The 17381-nt window shown below is 38.7% G+C and overlaps 2 protein-coding genes across 2 annotated transcripts in view; both read right to left on the bottom strand.

Annotated features, from left to right (window-relative positions):
* Positions 1–79, bottom strand: part of TMEM237 (transmembrane protein 237) — a 16061-nt gene extending 15982 nt beyond the window's left edge. The window contains exon 1 of the mRNA XM_014954750.1: positions 15–79. Within this exon, the coding sequence (XP_014810236.1) occupies positions 15–44 (30 nt within the window). The 5' untranslated portion in view covers positions 45–79. The remainder of the gene's footprint in view (positions 1–14) is intronic.
* A 1152-nt stretch (positions 80–1231) lies between these two features.
* Positions 1232–17381, bottom strand: part of MPP4 (membrane protein, palmitoylated 4) — a 30316-nt gene continuing 14166 nt past the window's right edge. Inside the window, exons 8-20 of the mRNA XM_014954384.1 lie at positions 17121–17206; positions 16049–16120; positions 15400–15596; positions 14162–14226; positions 13380–13397; positions 12317–12355; positions 8673–8714; positions 7678–7848; positions 6679–6759; positions 5627–5720; positions 4683–4791; positions 2679–2813; positions 1232–1691 (exon numbers count right to left, since the gene is read on the bottom strand). Of these exons, the coding sequence (XP_014809870.1) occupies positions 1500–1691; positions 2679–2813; positions 4683–4791; positions 5627–5720; positions 6679–6759; positions 7678–7848; positions 8673–8714; positions 12317–12355; positions 13380–13397; positions 14162–14226; positions 15400–15596; positions 16049–16120; positions 17121–17206 (1301 nt within the window). The 3' untranslated portion in view covers positions 1232–1499. The remainder of the gene's footprint in view (positions 1692–2678; positions 2814–4682; positions 4792–5626; positions 5721–6678; positions 6760–7677; positions 7849–8672; positions 8715–12316; positions 12356–13379; positions 13398–14161; positions 14227–15399; positions 15597–16048; positions 16121–17120; positions 17207–17381) is intronic.

Here is a 17381-nt window from a genome sequence, read left to right as displayed (position 1 = left end):
CGCCGCGCCCTCACCCCGCCGGGGCCTGCCCGCCGCGCCGCCATGCCGCACCCGCCGCCGCCGGTCTCCCGGGCGCCGCGGGGAGGAGCTGGCGCTCGTTTCCGCCCCGCGCCTGAGCTGCAGCCCCCCCAGCGGCGGGGAGGCCGGGCCTCCCGCGCCCACCTCGCCCCCTCGCCGGCGGCTCCGTCGGCAGAGCGAGCCCCTCCCGGCGCGGAACCGGCTACTGCGGCGGGCCGGGGTCTCGTCCGTCGGACTGCAGTCTGGCAAAGTCAAATGCACGTTAGTGGAAAAACAAGGTTTCTAGGCTCCTTTAGCTTACAGCCACGGGCACAATTTGCAAAATAAAGGTGTAAACGGAAAGGAAAAAAAATTAGAAAAATGTGTTAAAATTTTGTTCCAGTACAAATGAACTCTAATGAGAACATTTTTCTTTTCTAATAGTTAAAGCAGATGTGGCTGCAAGCAAATACATGAAAAATAGGCAAATGCTGGAATAGGCAGCATTGGTGGAGAGCTGGTCATGGACCAGCAGCACTAAGCTGGCACCAGCCTCACCCTGCACCTGTACTTGACCCACAGACAAGTGACATGTTGGGACGCTGATCTCCCTAGTTTTACCTGTAAACAAGGAATACTAGGCCTGACTCTAGAACAAGCAGGCATGTGGGTAGCTGCACTATTTGGCTTTGAATAATCTCTTCCTAGACTGTTTAAATTGCTTTTGTCGATTTTCCTCTGAAGTGAGGTAAGCCAACAGAATAATCATCCATGTTCCTCAGAGCTGAGGAGTGAGGAGCTTGTTTGCCACAGCCCTGCACTGTTTGTTGAGGAAAGCATCCTACCATAGACCAAACCAATAGGTAAAGGGGCTTCTGACTTTGTTTCCCTCTTTGGTAAGTCCATATTCTGTCTTTTTACTCACTGCAGTTGATGGAAAAAAAGAAAAAAAGACATGTTACATGTATTGCGAAGGTAACTGTGGTATCTAGAGTAATTTTAATTGTATGTGACAATACCACTCTGCTCCTGTCTTAGATAAAAAGCAGCATGTCAATGCCTTCATAAATAACACTCTTTCCTCAAAGACAGCACGCTAAAAGAGTATGCTCTGGACTGAATATTATTTGCTAGTAAGGCTTCCAGAATGTACAAGCATCACAGTACCAGAATGACCACAATAAAAAGAAAGGAAAGGGTTCTTCGGTAGCTATGTACGAGTAAATGATGCAGATACATGCAACAAAATAGATTTTTCTTTATTCTTGTAATTGAGCGCTCACAATATTTCCTTTTTTGTACAAAAGTGGATGCAACTGTGCCATAAAAAGCAGAAGAGCTACACAGAACATAGTATGATTATATCTCCTGTAGCAGCTTCTTTCCTAATCCTCTTCCAAATCCCTCACGTACAAAGATAAATTCTTGCAATCCTGACATTAGGATTATTCTTGAAGTGAAACATAAGCTGTAATCTTTCTGAAGCTGCCTGCTGCTCAGAATTAGGGCTGGGTGTCTGAGCAAATCCATATTGCAGGGACCCACTGGGGCTCATCCTGTGCACGATGGACTGCAGACAGCAGCTGCGCAGATGCTTCTTGTAAATTGTCATTCACAATCACTTGATCAAAGAACTGACCAAACTGAGCTTCTATTTTCTTAGCCGAATCTTCCATCTCCTGTAAATCTTCTTCCTGTGAGACACAAAATAAGAAGGTTTAGTGCTGTAAAGAGAAACGTACCCGTGTGACATCTGTAGAACACCTTGGGCCATGTAAACCAGAGGTGAATAGATAGTGCCAGTGTGCTTTATGTCATTTACAGTTTGTTATAGTAAATTACATCTGTTACAATCAGTTCCAAGTCTCTGAAACAGAGCTGACTGCTGTATCCTTCACAAGGGAATACCTTGTGTCTTGGTGTGCTCCATTTGCCCCAGAAAGGTTATTCTCCGGATGAGCGCTGGCAGAGGATGTTAGGGACTGAAAGGCAAATCCACTAACACTCGTGTTCTTATTCCACATTTTAGTCTATTTCCCCAGTGTTCATCTTTCTTTCTGCCATAGCAATCATGATTCATTCCCATATACAATTATGGACTGAGGTCTCCAAAATTTTAAGATGCTAAACTTGATTATGATTTGCATCAAAACAATTGTGACAATGCACTAGACACATTATAAATACAAGAAATCTATTTCCCACAAGCAGGATTTGTGTTTTATTTATAGAACTTAGTATAGAATTGATACTGATACTGTCATTAAGCATACATGAAATAACAATACATTCTTATAATTACATGAAAAAAATATTTGATTAAATTACCAAATGAAGCAAATTTCAGATATTTCAGTGCAAACAGTAAATGTAGGTGTTGCCTTAAATCTTGCCACAATGCAGTTAACTAAAACAAAAATATACGAAATAGCCTCTCCTTTAAAGACATTTGGAAGCAAAATGCCTCAGTCCCCCAGGTACAAATTACAACACTCTTGCTTCAAAACAAATCTGGAGGGGGAAAAAAATCCCAACAAACCAAAAAAGACAAGAATAACTTAGATTTGATCCAAGACAATAATCTTTTAAAGAATTAACACAGTAACATAGTAGAATGCATTATGTTCTAAACACACAATCCCAGAATAATAAATTGAATCTCTTCCATTCCCAAATCTCACCTTGAATTTCATGTTCACATAATAATCCGTAATGATCCTGGCATTTTTACGAGTCTGCCTCATGCAGCTTATGCTGGATGGCTTGATAAATATAATGTAGGGCTTTAATTCATGAGTCCGGGCTACTTGTATGCCCTGCAAATTAAGAGTGAAAACCAAAAAAAAGTTAAAGTATTTCAAGTGTATTCATCTCGGTTTTACTCCCATAAAAAGCCAGTCATTATCTCCAGACCTAGCAGTAATCTTTTTCAGGAACACCTACTTTAAAATGACCTCACTAATAATCCCTGGACCAGACATTCTTAAGCTTTCATTCTGCTTGGCAACCTTATTAGGAGATGCTTTCAACTCCAGTGAGTGAGTGGACACTGTCATTAACAGATCTCTACAATCTACAACATTCAAGATGAATCTGAAATCCATTTTTTTAATTGCTGGGGAGCTACCTTTGGGAAAAATACATCATTATTGCTCCGTACTGGAAGAAAGTATCCTGCTTTCAAAAATCTTTGTGCTGGGTAACATTCCCTGATGCTGACAAGCATTTTTAAACTACTGCAGAGCAGTGGAGGGAACTGGAAAAAATAAAAGAGAAACAAGAAAAAAAAAAGCACAACATATAAAGTTGGCTAAGGCACAAGATTTAAAATGCAAACATGCAACTTGGCAGTAATTCTCCTCCCTCACAGCACTTACTGAAGAGGACTATGTGCCATTACTTCATACACTTCCCAAAACTTGTCCTTTAAACTCACATCCTAAAAATCTGATACTTGGCGCATCTGTTCAAATAGGAAGACTACATTTTTCCCATCAGCTTCTTCCCCTTGTTTAGAAGAAATGTAGCAGAAGAAACCCCAAGGATATTTTTAGATGTGAAAAGCCTAAAGTGTGGCCTAACATGCCCCTTATAGCAGTTTGGCTTTTGAATAGTACCCCACAAATCACGGACCTTAACTTTTATTTTAACCAGCACAAACCACTGCTAACTGAAGGCTCTGACTACACGGGATCCGCATAATCAGAGGGAAGTCTCTAAAAGTTACTGAGTGTCTCTCTTTACTTTCAGTTAGAGGAGATGCTGAAAGCCAGTAACCCAAACAGCTCCTGAGTACTAAATATGCAAGTAACTCAGAGAAGTTTAGTAGGATTTTGCTGGACACAGCATTAAGTGTAGTAGATATTTACAAACTCAAGCCGTCATTATCCTTAACTTCATCAGCAAATTCAATGCAAAGATAGAAGGAAAAAACATAAATGAATAGTGTCTCAGTGAAAAGATTAGCAGGGTAAATAGCTCTGAAAGTGTTAGAGGTAATAAAAGTAATTAAGAAAAAAAGTACAGAATAATGCAGAGAATGCACTTGAAATTTTTTTGCAATGCTGAGCATAGAAACATCTGTTAATCCCTATTTGAAGCACCCCTTGCCAATATCTGCTCAGGCGTGTGTGGAATCTGTGCAGGCTAGCCTTTCTCATATAGTAAACATCTGCAAACTGTTGTCCCTAGATGAGTGGTGGGCTACACAGCAAGCATTTGCTGGAGGTTCTTGTGCAGGTGTTTGGTCATGTGCAAGAGCAGCTTACTCTCAGCTGTTAAGTTACTTCTGAAGAGAAATAGATGTGTGATATAATGCCCTGCTTTACTAAAGGGTGTTCAGAGATTGCTAATGGAAGGACAGAACTCTCAACTAACAGGGCTTGGAGGAGAAGGAAATCCCATGCAACAGTCTCCACATGAAACTCATTTCTGCACCTTTCCACCTGATAGTGCAGCTGTTGATTTGAAACACATGAACTATACTGCTCTGTACATAACTTGCCACTGTAGCATTCCCCCCCCCCCGCCAAGGCCCATGCAAAGAATAATCTATTATTAACAAGCTAAAGCGAAAAAACAAGACAAAGCAACTCACACTGTTCCAATAGCTCAAGAACCTACAGAGAATTGTTTTTCTTTCCAGGAGATACAAACTGTAGCTTCCCTGCCCCTTTACTACTCACCTGTGGTTCTAAATCTATGACACAGATCTTCCCCTCATCGAGGACTGTTCTCACTGCATCAATACTGGTACCATACAGGTACCCTTTGTATTCCCCATATTCCAGCATTCTGCAACAGAAGGAAAAGGAGAATTAAAGAGTACTTGAGTCTCAAAAAGATTCCATTTAAGGGTGAAATCTTCAAATGTAATCCAGTGATCAAGCCTGAATGATCATAAAACGTAGTGAACACCGATGAACAACCTCCACCTTTGCTCTTCCCCGCTACACTGGGCACAAAATCAGAACCATTACAGTTCACATCTCCAAAGCATGCATTTTTTACCCATCTTGTTGTTACAAATTACGTGTTTAGAGGTTGTGTTTCTAATGATAAAATGCTTGTCATTTATATAGTACTAAACTTAATTAATCAGAAGATTTAAAAGCACTTAGCACAGCAGAGTGTAGCTTCTGGTGCTGAGCTGGTCTGTTTTAGAGGGATTTTTGATGCCTAGAAAGGGGAGGACACTTTTGAAAGTTGGGCCCTTCCAGTTCAGCTGCTTACGTGGAGATGTCATCACTGCAGAGGTGCTGCAATGGAGCTGTAGATCAGGACTCACTGCTCAATTTTAGAAAGCAGTCCAGTTTCCAAGAGAGTTAAACTTGTTAAACTTCCAGTAGAGTTAAACTTGTACGTTACAAGTACATCAAATGAGCTCAGCACTGGAGATCCCACTTTCTTTTAGAAGGATTCTGAGATTAATTGTGGAGGAGCTTATTTGCAACTGAACAAACAGTTTTTGAAGCAATAGGCTTAAGTAGTTTGACCAAAATTTACACAAAACATGCATAGTAGGTACGAGTGGAGGAGCCCAAACTTGGGCCCTAACTACAATACTGGCTTTTCTTGTTGCATTTTAGTAACGAAATTGTAATTTGTATAATTTGTCACTCCTACTTACTTGTGGCTATACACCATGTTTTCAAAAGTTTCCTTTGATACGTAGTGATATTCACGACCATTCATTTCATAACTCTTCTGAACACGAGTGGTGTCTGAGAGGAGATACATACACAAAAATCAACTGCAAGTAAATTCTTGTAATTTTATAAATGAAAATGAGGCAACTTTCACGAAGGACTATAAATCAGTATTTTCCTAAGTAATAAAGCGAGTTGTTTCCATTTGTTAATCCAGAGCAAAAGCCTTGACTACTCTACTGGCTGCTCAGTGGCAAGTCCTTGAAAATTAGCAAAGTACGTCTGTTTTTCTTGGAACGGAAGGAGAGAGGTTTAATCCAAATATCTGTGACTCAAACCAAGCAGGAAATCTTTTGGAACTGGTTGCACAACTGTTTTTACTCCACTGAGGTAAAAGTGATTGAAGTTCATTCGGAAACATCTCACAAGCCTTCCCGTGCTTGCACCTTACCCATATCTGGGATCTTAAGCCCCAAAAATTCCTGAATTTTCAACCAGCTTCAGATTCATACATTTCCTGTTATCCAAATCACAAGAACCAAATAAGCACAGGTAGAAAGAATTTCAGTTATTACGTCAGAAATTAAGCTGTGTAAGTCTTATCTGAGACTGGAAGGCTAATGAGGAAAGCTGCAAAGCCTATTAAGCACCAACTTCTGTTGCCTTCATTCTCATACCTGATCACTTAAACACTATGAACCTACAACATCCCTAAGAAACATTCTTATTTTTAAATCTAGGAAAAGTAAACATCAAGCTTAAACAAAATCATGCAGATAATCTACTACTACATAGAGCTTTAAGGGTTTCAGGATTTGTAACTTGAAAATACCATTGGCTGATTTGCTAAAACATGAAGGTAGGAGTTTAAACTATCCCTTCTAAAAGCAAATGACTCTGGCTTGCAGTAGAACTGAAAAACCAGCCATACAGCCAAGAGTGTGTGAATAACAAAGGCAAGAGGGAGGTAACTTGAAATTCCCTAATCACGTTTCAAGGGGGTAGTGGGGGAAAGAGGAAGAACATTACATACGAGGTACGGCACTTCGAAACTCTCGTGGGTTACTTGCGATAAGCCTTCGCCTTAGTTCATTCACACCAACTCCTGCAGGACCTAAAAAGTTGGAAAAGCAACTAATATTACTGACACAGTCACTTTTCACATGCACAACCCCCATCTTCTAACCCATTGCACACACATAAATGAACTATAAATAAGTTCCCAAAAAATGCAGCAGAAGCGACCAAAGGATCTTGATTTGATTCAGGGTACAAATCACCTCCTAGTAATACAGCCGTAGCCAGGAGGCAACTCAGCAATACCATTTCACAAGAAAAAAATATTACCAAATAATTCCAGACTTAGAAAGGACAATGGATCTGCCTTTACTCAGTTTGCTTTATCAGGATCATGGAACACTGCAGAACAGCAGCTTCCTTTCAGTCATTATCACTAAAGACTAATTGAGAGCTCGCAACCCACTTAATACAACATTTCCTATAGCAAGCATTATTAAAGGCATCTTTTTAGCTTTCCCTACTGCCCATGATTGAGATTTTTCTAGTCTGGAGTTTAAATATTCTTCTTACCATTGCCATATCCGTGCATTTAACACTGACTGTAGAAATGCCTCAACCTAAAGATGTTTTCTAGTAAGTTACACGTTTTCTCATCACTTTCTATACTAGTCTCAACTGAATATAAAACTGAACCATTTCCCTAATAAAATCCATTATCAACTAGCATTCATAACTGTACAGCTTTTTGCTGAGGATTTCATGATTATCATTTTTTAAACATTCACTGTCTCAAGCAAAAAACGTTAACATACATTAAAATTTAAATCCAACAATGGGGTCAAATTACAGATGATCACTCTTCAAATGTTGCTTTGAGAGCTACTTGCACAGTCAGCAACCATTGCAATCAGCAGCAGGAAACCTCAGTGGATTCAGTGGTTCAGCCCATGAGCATTTCCTCCCCTCTGTTACAGACTGTCAGATTTGCATGAGGAAGTAATTAACCTCTTACCAACTAGTATAATTAGTCTGTTCCGGTCTGCTGGGTGCCGCTGGTACCTCACCACTTCTTCATATGGAGCAGCAAGAGAGCTGTAACAGCTGCTGGGGCACCGAGCGTAACACGACTGCTGGTTGGTGCGGGATTTCCTGCGACACAGACGCATGCTTCTGCGGAAACCAGCTGTAAGGGGCAAGGACATCAGTACTGGAAAGTGCACCAGAGATGCAGGCAACTAGAGCTTTAGCCTAGAGCGTGTCTTTCTAAGCCACACAAAACACTGGGGTTTTGAGCTTTTTTGCAGGGTGAATGTTTCATTGCTGCACTCGGTATGTCATCTTGGTAGAATCTCTGAGCATTAAAAGACAGCTAAAGAAGTGGTCAAATCTCACTGAAAGTCAGCTGAAAATTAGCCCAGAATTAAAGCCCCCCAAAGATCCCCAAAACAACCCAAAGGAGAAGTTTCTGACCACATAAAGCATCACTAGGGTGAACTGTTTTTTGAAAGTGTAGTTGGTTCACTCTCCTAAAGCAAATCTGGAACATTTGGTCCAGCCTTCAGAATGAATTAAAATATTTTAAAGGTCACTATGGTTTAGTAACAGGGATAGGTTATTGCTTCACTTTACCATTCAATTCTGAAAATATCACTTTTAGGTCTGCTTTTCTAATGAAAGCCCTCAAGATTATTCTCAATGGGGACAGACAGCAGAACAACATTATGTTCTAGTAAAATTAATTGTGAAGTAAGGGAAATCTTAACAGCCAGTTAAGTTAAAATAGTGGTGGCCAGGTCTCAGTAGAAACCTAACAGGAAGAGGGATTTAGACAGAGAGAACAAGCATTAGTGGGAGGAAAGCGGCTTCCTGAAGTTAGGAAAACAGAGCAAGTAGAATGCAATTCAGTAAATCTTTAGGTGAAATAAACAACAAAGCATTTTATTTAATTTCAGACAAGCACTTAATATAGATCCAGCCCCAAACATCTTATCTTTAGTCACTGCGTACCAATAAAGACTCGTTGGCCAAATTCACCAAATTCTTCTTCTTCTAGAATATGAAGAACAAATACTCATGAAATAAATAAAGAACAGAGAAAGTTAAAGAGCTAGAGGCCTAAAAATTATTGCTGATCCTAAATGAAAAACAGTGTTTCAGTAAACATAGGGAAGTACCATGCCTAATCTTGCTGCCCAGAGGGACTGGGACAGGCTTGAGAAGTGGGATTGTGCAAACCTCACAAAGTTCAATAAGGCCAAGTGCAAGATCCTGCACATGAGTTGGGTGCAAACCTTTAAATCTTTAAAGTCCATTCCAACCCAAACCACTCTATGATAATCTAATACAAAAAGCACAATATTCCATAATATGAAATTTTCAAGTATTTCATATGACCAATTCAAAGGACCAATATTTCTGTAAGAGAAAAATTAAACTTACAAAGTCTGGCATTTTCTAAATTAGATTTGAAACTCTTGAAAATTTTGTTTCATTCCTAACATAACCAGATGCCAGACAATGTTTTGAAATACTTATAGTGAAAAAACCTCCACATAATTTAAGCTTTCCAGGTGAAACCTAGCTTACAAGAATTCTTTAGTTATAACATTACAGTAACTAATAAGTCAGTAGCTCAAAATCAGAAATAAAAAATTTATAATTCATTTTCTGTCCAATAGCAGGCTTGGAAAATACAATATGTATCTGCTTAGATATTCCAGGCAGAATGGAGACCTGATTTTATTATTTCTTTTTAAACATCTTTGGATCAGTGATATCTGTGCTTGAACATCCCAGACTGATCTGTTTCCTTGAATTCTTTTTGTCCCCATCTCATGCTGTTCCTTGTGAATACTTGGCCATTAGGCGAGTCTTCTAAATCTCTACATATATTTTTTTAATTAAATCTCTCCCATAAAGCTCAAAAATATCAATTTCCCAATAAATCAATACTCTACCAGTTTAAAAACTACTTAAAGGTGTTTTGAAAACAAATAACTAACCAAAAAAAATAGTGTCAGCACTATTTAGATTTCTCTTAGGAGAAAAAATTAGGATTTTAGAAAATTAGAGAATTATTACTCCTAATTTTCCTCTAATCATGCATATAGTTATCCAAGCTGTGTATTCCTTTTATTTAGGCCTTTAGGCACAAATGAGACATAAATAGGCAAATCTTTAAAGGTGGTAAATTTGCAAAGCATGAAATGTATTGTCTTTTAGCACTAGACTGACTGACTTCTTTGACTGACAGTTATCTCATAAGCATGTAAGTATCAAAACAAAATTAGGTACATCTTAGTTACTCTTCTTTCACATCTGTACACTCTTCACTACTTGTACCTTTAAAAGACAGTTTTATTCCCACATTTCTATATGTACTAACAACTCCTTGTTTATGACTATAGAAAAAACTACTTGGCACAAAACTGGTTGCTCAGGACGAAGTTCAAAGTACTGTTCAGATGGCATTTTTCTGTATCATTTGTATCTTCAGGTCTTTTGAGCCATCATTCAAATCTTTTTGAGCATTTCTGCTTCATCTACCCTCTGTTCTATAGTATGGAGTACAGTATGGAATCCTACAGGGAACAAGCAATTCAGCTACTGGGTATTGTAAGAGGAGGGTACTTCCTGGTAATGCAATAAACACAGATAAATTCTAACAGATTAAAGCTTACAGGAGGCAGGGAGGAAAAAAGTTACCATTACCTTCTTTAAGCTCCTCTGCACGTTCAGATAGAGACAGACATAAAACAATTAGTTTTAGAGAAGACAGTCTGTAGTAAGGTAATCCAACCAGCATCATCCAATGCATTTGAGAAATATAGAAAACAGGTACTGCAGGGTTTAAATCTAAAATATGCCTGTGCGAGCAATGAATTCTCAGTTCCCAAAGAATGAGAGACTCAGCTACAGCATCTATGACAGTACTGTACTTGCAAAATACATCACATGGATGTTCAACTATGGTTAATTTAAAGTAAAATGTAGGATAGCAAATATTTGCACCTTTATTCCTCTGGATACAGCAGAGAGCTGACTCAGTGCTGAGTAGTGAATAGGATTTGCGAGAGTAATCCCCAACTGCAATTATCAGAAACATCCTGGCCTGAAAACAAGACTGCCCTGTAGACCTGCTGGTTCTGTCTTTGGGCATTGCTTGAGAGGTGGAAGAGAACAAACCACCTTTGGTAAGAGAAGGCCCAACTAGCAATTAGGAACCTTGTGGAGACATTTTCTCCACAGGATTACCAAGTATCTCACACAAGAAGTTTAGCAGTAGTAGATTTATTTTAGTGGAAAAATGTTTATTTTAGAAGACTCAAGTTTTGCAGAACTCTGAATATGCTGTAAATAGGTAACTGTTCCTTATAAAAAACAACTCTAAAACCCAAACCAGCTTGGTAAAAAAAAAAAGCACTGCTTGATTGTATGCTTTACACATAAATCATTCATTTTATAAAAGCATTCTTGTTTCCTGTATGCTGACCACGCACACAATCAGGAATCCAGAACAGCTCTCCTCTTTACCACGTCAACTCCTACAGGCACTGGGGATTCAGGCCTCCGTTCCCCTAAGGTAATCCAATTGTCTGCTGACATCAGCGCAGCCCCTGCTGTCACAGCTTGTATAACTGATTAGGGTTTGATAAATAGCTCTGGTACTGATGCACGAGAAGAAACTCTCACACTTGTGGGATAACAGGACAAAAACCTTACTACTAAGGTAATCAGAGAGCAAGAGGAAGATGTAAGGCAACAGGATTTTACATTCTACCTTTTCAAGCCAGAATACCTTCTAAAGCTAAAATGGCATTCTGTTTTTTGTCACCTGCTTGTTTTTAAGGAACTTGCTCTAGACACCCTCGCAGCAGAACAATAGCAAGGAATTTGGAGTTAGGTGAGAAGAACTTACCAGATTCAAACGTTTCTTCATCTTGTTTAGTAATCCAGATAGCAAAAATATTAAAATAAATTAAAATTTTAATTATTTTCCTCTTATAGAATTTCAGAATCAGAAATCAATTTTCCAGCTCCTATCAGTCTGTCTCACACATACTTTCCCTGCTTCCCCCTGCACTGAGGTGGCAAAATACAGCTCACCATGCTTGAATTAACTGGTCTTGCTCCACCCTGTCCTACAGGATCACATCCCTTCATGAGAGCTTTCTGAATTACTTTGGGAGAAGGAAGAATGAGGTGTGCTTTAGGGAGGCAAGTCAAGCCAACAGTCTTCATATGTACTATTTACATGTGAAATCTATTCCTGCTCAGTGCCTACAAATGTATTCTCCTGAGATCAGTTTCTTGACAATTAATTGTGTGGGTCCTCCAAGACTACTGTCATCTGTGGCAATAAATCTACAATAGGCAAAAACTATGGTGACATTAGAGCCGCAGTCCAAAACTTGAATCAAAAACATTGGATCTCACTCAGATATTTTTGGGGTGTCCCTCTGTTCGGCACAACAATTCACTATAAGCACTGTACGCCAGAACTGCAGACAGTTCATTTTAATACAGTAATACAGGATAAAGTTTCCAGCGTACAAAAAGCAGAATTAGTGTTTTTAGCAGGGAAACAAAACCAGGCTTTAACTAGCTACTACCCTGAAGCAAATAGATTAATCTCAAGTGAATTCAGTTACCTGTTTCCACACATTTTTCATCAATCTGCATGTCATCCTCTGCAGATTAACACAAGGAAAAAAAATCATCTGAATTAGAAAAACACTGGAGCATAAAAACCTTACAGATCTTACAAGACTGAACTCAGACATCAGAAAGAAAATAGTTCAAGCTCAGATCAGCTTTAGACATCTTTAAAGATTTTAACACTTAAATCCAACTAACTGATGTTCCCTGTCTTTAGTGAGCAAAAGGCTCTTCTTAGACTAATGCTCTGAAGGCTTTGTGGCAGAGGCAAACACATCTAACTTGAATTCTCCTTTTGAAATAATCAAAGTTTTAACATGGCTGTCACTGTTTATCCTGCAGATACCTATTTAGTAAGTACCACCATGACAGAATATAATTTTCCACTCACTCCCTTCTCCCCTGTAGCTTTTATAAATGTGTTTCCAGTATGTTTCACTCAAGGAAAGTGTTTTGTTTGGTTGATTTTATTAATATTTTTACAAGGAAGAAAAAGAAAAGGAAAGATGGATTAATCTCCATCCCCAGACCACATCAATTCATGTTTCTGAAGTGCAGTCTCACGGGATCACAACACCACACTGTTCATGTGTTCCATTCTTGCATGCCCCTCCAGATAGGCCCAGCAGGAGCTATTTTCCAGTTACAGGGCAATTGTCAGGGCATCTGTCAACCATATTCTGCCCACACATAGCATCCTTTAAAGAAATAGTCTCAAAACTGCTCAGGTCAGCTGCTGAAGATGGGAGAGAAAGAATGAGAGGAAAAGAGAAAGAGAAAAGAGTAGTCTTTCCTTCCTCAAAGCAACCTATCCAAACTCTCAGTTCCCTCCCAGGCAATTCATAACTTTTTACTTTAAGACAATGTAAGCTTCTACTATTTCAAATGAAAAAAGACTTGATTTCAACTATGCTAAGCACACAAAATGCCAAGAACTTGGCTTTCTTTTGCACATATTTACTGAACTGCCTCATTTCTGACAATTTTTTAAAAAGCTGATAAAACAATGTGCTATATTGATTCCAGGTACAGGAATGTAAAGATACAATCTCCTACCTTCTTCCACAGTGCTTACTGCCCACAGCATATCCATTGAAGCAGTTAAAATGCAATAAAATGATTGTGAAAGAGAGCTCCAGCTCTAACAGACAAAGCAATAAGTGCAAGAAGAATCCTAGGCGATGAAACACACTCAATCTGAGAGTTATTAAAAGAAATATTTTATACTAGTATAAAGAACCATAGAAGAAAATGGGGAGAGAGAAAACAGGAAGAATGTTCTTTGGGAATAATTGCATGTTTACAGGAAGTTACAGTTGGCAGAGGATGTTTCTGGATTGTCACCACGAATAAACTCATGGGCAGTGTGGCTTGTCTGACACCTTAAGGAAAAAAGTTCTATCTTTCTCTTGATAATTTTGATGACAAAGGAACATTCTAAACATACCACATGGCATCTTCCAGTGCAGAACTGTTATCTGTGTTCCTGGAAAGCCAGGCTAGTACAATTGTCACCTCAGACTTATTCACACCGAATTCTCCTAGAGAGAATTGGTTCTCCTAGATTTTACAGACTTCAGAAGGAGCTGAGTTCACAGCTTCTCTCACAGTTAGATCCCAAGTACACTGGCAACTACCACCATCAGTACTCCAGGTACAACTACCACTAAGTATGTATTTTCCTGGGGATAGTTAACACACTTCCGAGGTTACAATGTGGCTCCAGAAACAATGTCTTTGAATTAAATTGAATTGTATGAGCTTCTATTTCAGTATCCCTAGAAATAGAGACAAGATCTTTCTTTCTTACTCTACCATTCAAATAACTTTTCACTCACGCAGTGATGACTTGAGACAGAGATGGGGCTGGAAAGGCTGTGACCACCAGAATTCTCGCTGCTTCCTACAGAGAAATAAATGTATCACAGTTACAGAAACAAACCAGTTTACAAGCACATAATGCTCCAGTCAGGTTGACTGCTTACAGGTAAGATCAATCAGTACTGAGCTGACAAAGACACTGAGAATGGAAACATTATCTATGTTTTAACCCATTGTAAAGTCCTGGAAGAAAGCTGACATGCTATCAGAAATATTTAAAGGCAATTTCTAAATCAGCTGCCCAAATTTTCCATTTCCATTTCCAGCTGCCAAAAATTTTCCATTTATATATAAGGACAGGAAGATAAATCATACTGTGGTACAGACTCTTGGAAGTAGAAGTGCGCACTACTCCTACGGGTAGTAGTACTGCTGCCTCTGTTACCACACAGAGCTTCTTGCTTGCAGCCTCAATCGCAACCTAGTCTGATTTCCACTTCCATTACACAAACCACAGCCAGGTTTAGATATAGTACAAATCAAAGTTTATCATCTACAATTGCATGGCCTTATGTTTTCCTGAGGATAACACAGATGGCACATGTGGTTAAAGGATCAAACTGAAAAGTGTGCTACAGCAGTTTAACTATTCCAGTTCTGAAAGCATGTAGTGTAAAAATAATGGGCTATTTATCCAGAAAATAGACAAGGGATCCTTGTTCTTCCTTGAGCATGTGTTTTTGTTTCTCTCTTTTCTTTTAATCTGATCTACTCAGTTTTGACTAAAGTTGAAGAGGTTGCTCTTGCCTCACAGGACATCTTTAAAAAAAACAGTGTTTCTTGATACAGCTATGCCCTTATACTATATGTTTAGTATCCCACTCTTCTCCACCCTTTTTTTTTTTTTTAATTCCTAGATGATGGTCCTGAACAGTCAGGGCCCTTAATTTCCACCCATCTTTCAGCTGGTACAACTCCACTAAATGTCTTAGCAACTAACATAGAGACTAGGCAACTCTGGCAAATGTCTTACACATCAATGTAAGATTACATAGGTGCTTTCAAAAGCTTATTCTCACATAGGCTCTCTTAGGGGAAGGAAAACAAGAAGCTGGAGAACAGAAAGAAGAAAGATGTTTGTCAGATGTCACTCTGAATCATACTGCTATATATACACTGCCATATTTTAAAAAGTGAAGTCTGAATAACTGGCTAATTTTTTAATTGGAAATCAGAAAAATTAAGACTTCTTTACCGTTTAAGAAGATGATTTGAGGGTATAAGTCCAGCACAGGCACTGAGATCTGAAACTTTCCTGGCCTGCCACCAGAAAGCATCATTCTGGTCCACAATCTGGAGTATTTCACCCTTCTTAAAAGGCAAACCTGCGTCAGCACATGGTATGGCAGGATCTTGCAAGGGCCAGTAATCTGCCATTGCTCGCACATAGACCTGGTAGAGAAAATACACATGAGTAAGTGGAAGCCATGTTTAGAACAGATACAACATGAGCTTTATAATCAGAGGGCTGGATATTGCTGCTACTTAAGTCAATTCATGAAGAAGTAAAGTTTTAAAAACACAGTCAGGCCCCAAACCCTCTCTGTTCATTAAAGGAGAAAAGAAAATTGTCTTACCCGTTTTGAAAAAAAAAAAAAGACCTTCAACCAGTAGATCACTCTGCAAATGTCTTCATTACCTTTAACACAACTATATTTCAGCTTACTATCTTTACTGCTTCAGCAACAGCATACTGATGTCAGCTGAGAGGTAGCCATAAAGGCAACTAACACTTTAGGGATTGCAATAAACTTCTAAACAATACCATTTCTTTGTATCACGCCACTAGACATTATTGGGGTAGTTGTTTGCAGTAACAAATCAAAAAAAAGAATGTCTCTTACTGTTGTTTGGTTGCTGACAGGTCGATCAGAAACTGGAATTAATTTGAACATAATTGTCCCCTGAGACAGGGCCTAAATGATTAAAAAAGGATTAAAATATGACTGGTATTCAGCACAAATAACCAAACATTGGCAGCACAAACTTAACACAACATGACTTTGAGGTTACTATAATGTCTATATTACAAATAGGATTTAGGCAGACAGAATTAATACAACAATACTGTATTTTTTTTCAAAAGGAAACTCAAGAATTAAACTTCAAATTCTTGCTAAATATTTCTAATACAATAAAATCTATGTTTCTTTATTAATATATACAATGTCAAGATTAATTGATACCAAACTTTTCTACTGAAATCTAATTTAAACTAGCAGCAGGGTCTGATTAGACAAGTGATGTAAAAGAGGAGAGAAAAAAATATTTAAGAATTAAGCTTTCCAATAGAGTTTGTATTTCTTATACCTAGAAATAGTACACCCAAGGAAATAACACATAGAAAGACCTGATACTGATTACATATAGCAGTACGTTACTGACTGGCACTAACATTTTGCAGGGAAGAACCCTGAAAGATTGTGGGCAAAATGATAAGTAAGTAACAGGGACAGGTCGACAGATTTCTTTATGAGAATTTTCACAACAGTAATTGCCACTGCCCTTTTTTGCAAGGCGAGGTACATAGTTTTCAAGCTCATTCACTCTGCTTTAGTGCATTTTGTAACATGGACTCGTATTAGAACAGCACCTTTCCACAACTTGTGGAATATTAACTGAGTGAAACTTCCACAAAAATTATGAATCAGTAAAGTATGAATAAATTAATATTCTTCCTAGAAGCTGCAGGTGCAATTGCCACAATTAAGTTAGTTTTTGTCCAGAATAGGGGTTAGATTTAATTCTGGTTGCATACATTCCGATTTCATGAGCAGTTGTGAACTGCATCCACAGTAAGGAAACAAATCTGAATTTTCTGTTAAAAGTTTCAGACTTTCTCCTCTAAGAGTGTGAGTATAAAAGAGACAACATACAGTTACTCTTAAGGTACAAAGTAGAAAAAAGATTCAATACCAGAATATTAATAACTTGCTCAGGCTCAAGTCCCTCAACAGGAACTCCATTTACTTCCACCAGTTTGTCTCCAGCGTACAGCAACCCTACAGTGAAAACAAAGGTGAAAGCAGCAGCAGAAGTCTTGTGACAGCATGGATTATCTTGGGTAGGCAAGGCAGGAACACACAGATGTACCACAGGTTTGGAAGTCAGCATTAAAAGTTCCCATACACCAGGTATGCAGGAAGACATTTTGGATTTAGGCTATATTGCCCCTGG

Source organism: Calidris pugnax, unplaced genomic scaffold (assembly GCF_001431845.1).
Source record: "Calidris pugnax isolate Ruff unplaced genomic scaffold, ASM143184v1 scaffold103, whole genome shotgun sequence".
Taxonomy (NCBI): Eukaryota; Metazoa; Chordata; class Aves; order Charadriiformes; family Scolopacidae; genus Calidris; species Calidris pugnax.
Note: the sequence above shows the minus strand (reverse complement) of the source record. Positions and strands in the feature narration are given on the sequence as shown.